Source organism: Rhizomucor pusillus, assembly GCF_041956525.1.
Source record: "Rhizomucor pusillus strain CBS 183.67 unplaced genomic scaffold VTP01scaffold_36, whole genome shotgun sequence".
Lineage (NCBI taxonomy): Eukaryota > Fungi > Mucoromycota > Mucoromycetes > Mucorales > Lichtheimiaceae > Rhizomucor > Rhizomucor pusillus.
In genome coordinates, this window is record NW_027192177.1 from 15,229 (window position 1) to 23,521 (window position 8,293).

Genomic DNA, 8,293 nt, shown 5'->3' on the forward strand with positions numbered 1-8,293 from the left:
TGAACACAGTTTGTTAGTGATATGAACGATATGATTCTTTTTGTACCGAATAGTGAATTCTGTTCAGATAGCTCTGATGGTAGTATGTTTTTAAATATGACGCTTTATAAAAAAAATGAATTCTAACGATATAGTAGCAATTGATGGTGGTTATACTCTATTTATTAATCAATTTGTAGAAATTGCATCTGAAAAAGGTTTTGATTTCAGTGATAATAACTTTGTGTATCCTATTCGTAAAAACTTAAATGAAAAATTAACTATCACTGAAGACCACTTTAACAAAACTTCTCGGAGCTTTCGTTCAAAGACAGAGAATCAATTTTCCGAAATATGAAACAAATTCTGTAGATTTAATAATGTTGTAAGAGTGGATAACATGAAATACTATAATACTCAACTCAAATTAGCATGCTTACTGAAAAATATAGCTAAATTTGTAGATATTTTTAATGTTCCAGTACATCCACATCATAAATTATGGCATACCCACGATTTTGGATTTCCTGCAGAGAAAAAAAATTGACATTGTTGTAAGGAGGTCCTAGACGACCTCCTAAGTATTGATTTACAGAGTAAAGAGAAATTTGATAAAGTGCTACAGTTACAAAATGACCTTTTAAACATGCATATATCAAGAAATGAATAGAAATGAAATGGTTGTAGATAGCTCTTCAGACACTGAATCTAATGGTTCAAATGGGTCTGAAAGTGATATTGATATTCCAAAGTTTAATGAACGTTCAAAGAAAAGGAAAAGGACTGCAAAAGGTAAAAATAAGAAACAAGTTCATATGAGATTGAAGCTATTGTCAATCATAACGTAGAAAATGGCACGCACTTACTTTGTGACAAATAGAAAGGATATTCTGCTAATGATAATAGCTGGCTATCAATGAACGAATTTAATGAAAAGGAAATGCTATCAGAGTATATAAAAGACCATAACTTAGGAGTGTTGTAAATTATGGTAGAATACTGTCAAAGCTAAGCAAGAATGGATTTCCTAAAACTATTTTTGTACCTTTTTTTCTTTTCCTTTCTGCATTATCTACATCTTTATTTTTTTCTTTCTGGTATATGAATTTTGCAATGTTGAGAACATAAAAAATCTCTTTTCGATCCATCAGGGAGATTTGTTCGTATTTTTCGGCCACAAAATTCACCTTCTCTTTTTCCCTTTTTAAATTTATGAGTGCAGAAACTATCTAATTTTATTTTTCATCCTTTTCTGCAATTTTTCAACTATATTTTTTTGTATGTAGTACTCTAATTTAGTTTGTGTAAAAGTTTATAATTCTTTTGTGAGATTTCTACACAGCTTTTTGCAATTGATTGGGAGGAATTCGTTAAGATGACCCATTTGATTGACCTTTTGAGCGGAGTAATTTTTCGAAAATACAAAATTCAATTTTTACCAATTTTAATTCCGACTAACCAATAAACTTTTGACAACCAATAAATATTGCATAAAAATAGCAGGTAATCCATATTCCCCTTTGGCACCTTTCCTTTTAAATAGTATTTATGTTGTAGACTCTCCTTTATTATGATATATCCATAAAAGTCCACGCATAATATAAATACTGAAGCCAGCAAAAGAATAAACCGACGCTTAATTAGTATCCTCTTACTTCGTGATCGCTCCTTTGTGACAAGTCTCTGTGGGTTCGTAGCGCAAAAGATTGGAGGACGGACAAGGTCGTTATAATTTCGGACATCTTTTGGTCTGTCGGTGATCTATATGCCTATCCGACGTCTTGGGAGATAATCGCCTCCTGAATGATGAGACATATCCTGGATGACAACCAGAGATTGGGACGCGGTAGATATCCTGGTCGTCCGTATATCTCTCGAGGGCGGTATCCTGTTTCGCAGGATGGAATAGTTTTAAACAACGTCGGTTGATCGGCAACAGAGACGGTAATCCGATTGTCTTTCGATGGACATGAGGACACGGATGACCTCCATTAACGCTACGACAGGAGACACACAGGAAAAGCAACCACGAAGACCACAAAGATAAGAGGTAGTTAAGTGTCGTTTTATTCTTTTGATTCTAGCCATATTTATATGCTTTTCGATATTCGCTATTATGGAGGTCATCCAGAACCACATGTATGATGTTCCTCCCGTTGAAGTCCCCGCGTAGCCTGGCCAAAGCTCACGACATGAAGAAGGACATACAGCAAGACAAGGAATCATCAGTCGAACAGGTCCATGTCGTGGAGGCAACCGAGGGTGGTCAGCACCGCATCGTTGCAGTCCCAGAAGCCGATGTCGAGGTGAACAGGTTGCAAGAGGACGTAATCCGGTTAGAAGGTGTATACTCATGCGCAACACCTGGTGAATCCTTACCTTTGTACGGGGGCACTTGTGTCAAGAAAAGAATTCTGGCTTTACTCGATTCTGGTGCAAGCTCGTCATACATATCGTCCCAGTTCCCCAAGTCGATCGACAGCTACGATATCGACCCCAGATCAGTGGAAACAGCCGGAGAACATCGTCTGAAAATTAACAAGAGGGCCCACATTCAGTTCTCGCTCTCAGGTTGCAGGATGGAAATCGACGCTTACATCCTGGACACGAAATTCGATTTAGTGCTGGGACAGAACTGGTTGAAGAAATACAATCCAGAAGCACAATGGTCGTCGGATACCTGGATTGTCAAGGTGGATGGCAAGGACTACGAATTATTGCCGGCAAGATACCTTGGGGAATCGGGCCTACGATATTTACTGTCGCATAAGCAATTAGACAGGGCATTCAAGGACAAGCTAATCGAAAGGACTTACTTATTGCATATGCAGGTCAAAGACGAGGGCAAGGATAAGCATATTGTCACGGAAAGTCTCAAGGATCTGATCGACGAATACAAGGATGTTTTCCAAGAGGAACTGCCTGGTTTGCCTCCGGAAAGAGAGGTTGAACACGTCATCGACACAGGAGATGCGAAGCCCATCTCAAGACCGCCTTTCAGGATGTCGCCGCTGGAGCTAGACGAAGTTCGGAGGCAGCTGGATGAATTGCTTAAGCGAGGGTTGATCCGTCCAAGTGCTTCCCCATGGGGAGCGCCCGTATTGTTTGTCAAGAAAAAAGACGGGTCAATGCGAATGTGTATCGACTACCGTGCATTGAACAAGGTGACCATCCGGAATCAGTACCCGTTGCCCCAAATGGACGAATGTTTGAAATGCTTACAAGGCGCGGCATATTTCACAAGCCTGGATCTCAAGTCAGGATACCATCAAGTCAGAATACGAAAGGAGGACATTCCCAAAACCGCATTCAATACTCGTTATGGCTAATTCGAATTTCTGGTGTTGCCCTTTGGATTGACGAGTGCACCCCCAACTTTCCCGAGCTTGATGAACAAGGTTCTTGGAGACCGCCTGGACCGCTTCGCACTGGTGTACCTCGATGACATTTTAATTTTCAGCAAGACGGAAATCGAACACAAGGAACATGTCCGCACAGTTCTGCAAAAACTGCAGGATGCATGACTCTTTGCAAATTTCAAGAAGTGTGAATTCGATAAGCCTGCAGTCCAATTCTTAGGATTCCGAGTGTCGAAGGGAGGTATTCGTCCCGCAGAAGACAAGGTCAAGGCTGTAGAAGGCTGCTGCACGTCCCGTGCGCTGGATCAATGAACTTGAATTGTATGATCCCGTCATTAGTTACAAGCCAGGCAAGGAAAACGGAGTACCGGACACCTTGTCAAGGAAGGAATACGACAACCAAAGCGACTCCCACTCTGAGCCCATGGAGCCAAAATTTTTGTATGCTCTGAATTCCAACATTCCCGCAGAGCATAGGCAAGACTGACCATCCTACTATGCAGATCCACCCAAGGATATGCCGCAAGAAGTCGCCGATATGCTGGAACAAGAAAAGGATAAATTTGTCGTTAAAGGTCGCGAGGTATATCGCAAAGTGACTTTTATCAAAGATGGCGAAAGCAAGCTTGTGAAAGTCCTCTATTTGCCTTTCGCATATCGTGCAGACAAAGTCAAGACTTTCCATACAGGATTCGGTCATGCAGGCAAGGTCACTATCTACGATTTAATGAAGTTCCGTTACTGGTGGCCCACTATCAAGAACGATATCCAGGAATGGCTCAAGAAATGCCCGGAATACCAGATGAACGCCCGACGCTCTCATACACACCATGATGAGATGCACCCTTTGGATATCCCACCACCATTCGCTCGATGGCTCCTGGACTTCATCGGTGAACTCCCCAAGACCGTACGAGGTAATCGATGGATACTCGTAGCCGTCGATTATATGACCAATTATCCTGTGGCTCGCGCTGTCCCTGTGGCATCCTCTGAAGCTGTTGCCGATTTTCTTTACGAAGAATTTGTGATGCGTTTCGGCTGCCCCAGGGAGATCCTAACAGATCGAGGTGCCAACTTCATGGGCAAGGTTCTACGACATTATACCAAGCGGATTGGTTTGACACACACGATGACGTCCGCCTTCCACCCAGGGACCAACGGGAAGTGCGAACGACTCAACGGCACACTAAAGGCCATGCTACGCAAGTATACGAACGGTGCACTCCATATTTGGGATCACTACCTCGACGCTGCCCTTTTCGCTTGCAGCATCCGGACTCACTCGACCACCGGCTTCAGTCCGTTCAAGATGACTTATGCCAGAAACCCCGTTCTGCCGGGTGACCCCCTTCGCCCGTATTTGAATGACGACGCTCACAAGGACCTTCGCGTCATCGCAGAACTCACAGCCCAAGAACTCGAAAAATTAGACCAAGTTCGTGCTGCTGCCACTGCCCGCATGAAAACAATAAGTCAAAAGGACAAGGAAAAATGGGACCAAGCTCTCGACAAAATTGACTTTGATCTCGGAGACTATGTCAAGCTTACTCATGAAGGACGTTATGGTTTAGAGCCACAATACAAAGGCCCATATGTGGTAATTGGCAAGATCCTGACTTTGGCACGTACAAACTGAACCGATGCAATCCTGGATTCACGTGGATCGACTCGCGCCTGTGCATTTTGTCAAGGAACCGACTAGCCCTTGGCTTGACCTCTCAAGACCCGTGTTGAATGGCGTGCTCGTATGAAGCTACCTGAACAAGATGACGTCGCTGACCCGATCGACAAGACTGAACCACCTGCCAGTCCATCTGCGGTGCCTTTTTCAAGTCTGGTAAACCTTGTTCAGGGACGAACAATGATTTAGGGGGGAGGGGTAATGTCGGGGCTGTCCCCAGGCATAGGCGCTTCACGCCCAGAATCCCGGTCGACCAAAAAAGGAAACCAAGACTGCGGAGTTGAACTTTCCAAATTAGGAAGTTCAAAGAAACTCCGAGAACATGCAGGAGCAAGCTTGAAGATCCAAGTGTAAAGATAGATTGAGCATATCCTAGTTACTTCCAGGACCATCCCATTAGAAAAGTATATATACAACCAGTTGAATAGAATAAAGAAGAACTTCTTCAAGCGAGAACATCCTCTGCCTATTTTATTCGGATTTCTCCCGGTATAACTGCTAGATTGAACCCGGTTCGAGGAAATATCAAAGAACTAGGCATCTAGGAAGGGGAGAATTCGACAGGCATCAGCAAGTTGACTTCCTGGTGTAGTTGGTTATCACGTCTGTCTAACACACAGACGGTCGCCAGTTCGAATCTGGCGGAAGTCAATTCGGTATGTTCGGTACGTTTTTCGTGTACAGACTTCCGCTTTTTGTCCTTTTTGTTGTCGTGCACGGTGTCGCGCACGGACTTGTCCGTTTCCTTTTTTGACACTTCGCCGTTGCGCGCCGCTCTCTTAAACACCTTTGCTTTTTGAATCCATTTCCATAGCACAAACCATTTAGATACTCCTGGCCCTTCCTTTTATTACTAGATGTCCGTAGAGCTAAAAAGCAGTATAAATATCCCATAGACAAAAGAATAAATAGACACTTAACTATTACCCTCTGACTTCGTGATCTCTCCTCTGTGACAAGTCTCTGTCGGTCCGTAGCGCAAAAGATTAGCGTTACGACAGCGGACTTCGTCACCTGCCTTTATGGGCTCACGGCCGATTTCTAATTCCCCCTTTTCGTCCTCATCGGAATAGGAGCTAACCATCCAACAGACACTCGAGCGGATCTCCGAATGTCCAACGTTCGCAATTTCGTTTGATCAATGGAATGCTCTCGCAGAGGAGATCTGTAGGTTTTTCGCCGTTTATGTTCGGGACACTGGTACTTTCGCGTACCATCATTTGTGGGACTCTATCACTGGAAAGATACAGGGTATGTACCGATCGAATGTCGACGAGAAGCAGGTTATTCCACTCCTATTTGATTTTCCTTTCAACCGTCGACCTATCCATTTCCTGACTCTGACGAAGGCCAGTGATGACGATCGTGAGTATGCTCCTTACGATCTCATCAACTATGGATGCTACGCTCGAGGACATCGGGAATGACACTTGTCCCTGCCCTAAAGAAGTCTTTATACGCATTTCGATCGGCCATTCCAACTGTACCGTCCTTTGAGTCCATTGGCCTTGTCGAGTCAAATGGCATTAGGATCGAATGGCCATGGTGTCGTATCCGCTAGTGACAATTACTAGACTCACCCACGTACATTATCCCTCGCTATAACATTCTACTCATTAGGACTCAGTAGAAAGGACTTCCAATCTATGGTGACACTGCCGAGAGCGGGATCAGTAAGTTATATTGCGTGTGGCACATTCAGAGTTCGAGTATAAATATGGAGCACTATTGCAGCCGTAGTAAAAGTTTTTGATTCAGTCTTATTGGATATATTCCTGTCGTTACTTTTCCTACTGTCATTTTGTCAAAAAGCACCCACGATGGCACACATGGGATCGATTGCTTAAGGCGTCGAATGACCGGGAAGCGTCCGTCGTAAGTACCATACGCCATGTAGGCTCCGACAGGGACTCCAGTGATTCGCACCGGGAAAGACAGTCGAACGATGGTCCATTGCTTGTGATGGAGAATTACTTACTACCATCGGACTATTGGCGCGACCATAACGTTCTCGAGGAGCGATCGTCGTATACTGTCATCGGTTACGGCGAGACGACTTTCAAAGGAAGATCGTACATCTGCTTGCTTACGGACGATGGTGTACGCATGAGATGTAGCAGTCACAGACTTTCCTTGGGAGGTGATCCAAGTTTAGTTGGAGTTGGATCTGGCGCTCCAAATGGGGAAGGATTCTTTGGGTGGAGGCATTGGGATGGTCGAGGATGGATTACCGAGTGCCTCCATCCAAAATGTGAGGGTTCATCCAAAACGATGGCCCAGTGAATTTTTAAAAACAAACCCAAATGCTTTGGGTATGCATCGGTACCAATTCACTAGGGTTCACCTCCATGCCTCCACCCAAAGAATCCTTCCCCATTTGGAGCGCTAGCTCCAACTCCAACTAAACTTTGAGTACCTCCTAGCTGGAGTATCCCGATTTCGTCGAAGGGGGGAGGAGTGCCCAGATGAGGCCCAAGAGGTATCGAGGAGGGTGCTGAATCGAAAATCGGTGACAAGTTTGCAGAATAGTTTCGACACCCTTGGTGAGAAACTATATAAAGCCTAAGGTGTTTGTGAGATGTTACTTCAAGGCGTAAACCAGGAGGGATTCCGGCGAAGCTTTTAAGAACAACCAAGAGGTTTATGCAAGGGCACACTTGAGGTCATGCTTACCTCGGACAATCTTGTGACGGAGGACTTGCACGCGGAACACAACGCCTTCGTCTATGGCTGGCTGAGCGACTTCCTCCAACCCAGGGCCACAACGCACATGAAGGGAATTGTCGAGCGTGAGGCATAAGTATTTTTGCCTCGGAATTCCCCGTAGCCATACGCTACCACCTGGTATACACCCTCTTCCAGTAGATGATAATCCGGTTTGTACTCAGACATGTTAACTGGATCTGTTACCGTGAGATTCACTGGACCATCCGCCTCACTCACGGAGTCTTCCTCTTTTGAGGTGGACTCATCCCACGGTATCAACTCGCCTAAGACACGGTGTCTATCTCGCCTGGATGATTGCGAGTCAGGCCACTCTAGTTGGATGTCCATGTACTTGGACATGCCAGCTTGAGCGAACTGGAGTGCATCCCGCTTAAGTTGTCGGCGGTATGGATAGAGCGAGTTGCCGATACCAGGGACCACGGTAATTGCGGTCGAACCCTCTACATGCCGGTACTTGGCATACTTGATGATGGTATACCCCTTACCCCCATTCGTAGTTTGCACTCCCACGTAATGGATTAGACGGACGTTGTATGGAGGTCAT

General features: G+C 44.7%; 3 protein-coding genes and 1 non-coding gene across 4 annotated transcripts; 3 read left to right on the top strand and 1 right to left on the bottom strand.

Moving 5' to 3' along the window:
* Positions 1 to 2,171: 2,171 nt before the first annotated feature.
* On the top strand, positions 2,172 to 3,308 carry VTP01DRAFT_7269 (uncharacterized protein; the record flags this gene model as incomplete). Its single annotated transcript, XM_069386262.1, has 1 exon — positions 2,172 to 3,308. The coding sequence occupies one exon, from the start codon at positions 2,172 to 2,174 to the stop codon at positions 3,306 to 3,308; it is 1,137 nt and encodes a 378-aa protein (XP_069234444.1).
* Positions 3,309 to 3,368: 60 nt separating this feature from the next.
* Positions 3,369 to 6,449, top strand: VTP01DRAFT_7270 (uncharacterized protein; the record flags this gene model as incomplete). Its single annotated transcript, XM_069386264.1, has 5 exons — positions 3,369 to 3,467; positions 3,522 to 3,633; positions 3,842 to 4,938; positions 5,065 to 5,178; positions 6,114 to 6,449. The coding sequence occupies 5 exons, from the start codon at positions 3,369 to 3,371 to the stop codon at positions 6,447 to 6,449; spliced, it is 1,758 nt and encodes a 585-aa protein (XP_069234445.1).
* Positions 5,600 to 5,673, top strand: VTP01DRAFT_t104. The gene has a single exon. It is a non-coding gene; the product is annotated as a tRNA-Val (tRNA).
* Positions 6,450 to 7,355: 906 nt separating the features above from the next.
* On the bottom strand, positions 7,356 to 8,293 carry VTP01DRAFT_7271 (uncharacterized protein; the record flags this gene model as incomplete). Its single annotated transcript, XM_069386265.1, has 4 exons — positions 7,356 to 7,573; positions 7,696 to 7,752; positions 7,833 to 8,189; positions 8,254 to 8,293. The coding sequence occupies 4 exons, from the start codon at positions 8,291 to 8,293 to the stop codon at positions 7,356 to 7,358; spliced, it is 672 nt and encodes a 223-aa protein (XP_069234446.1).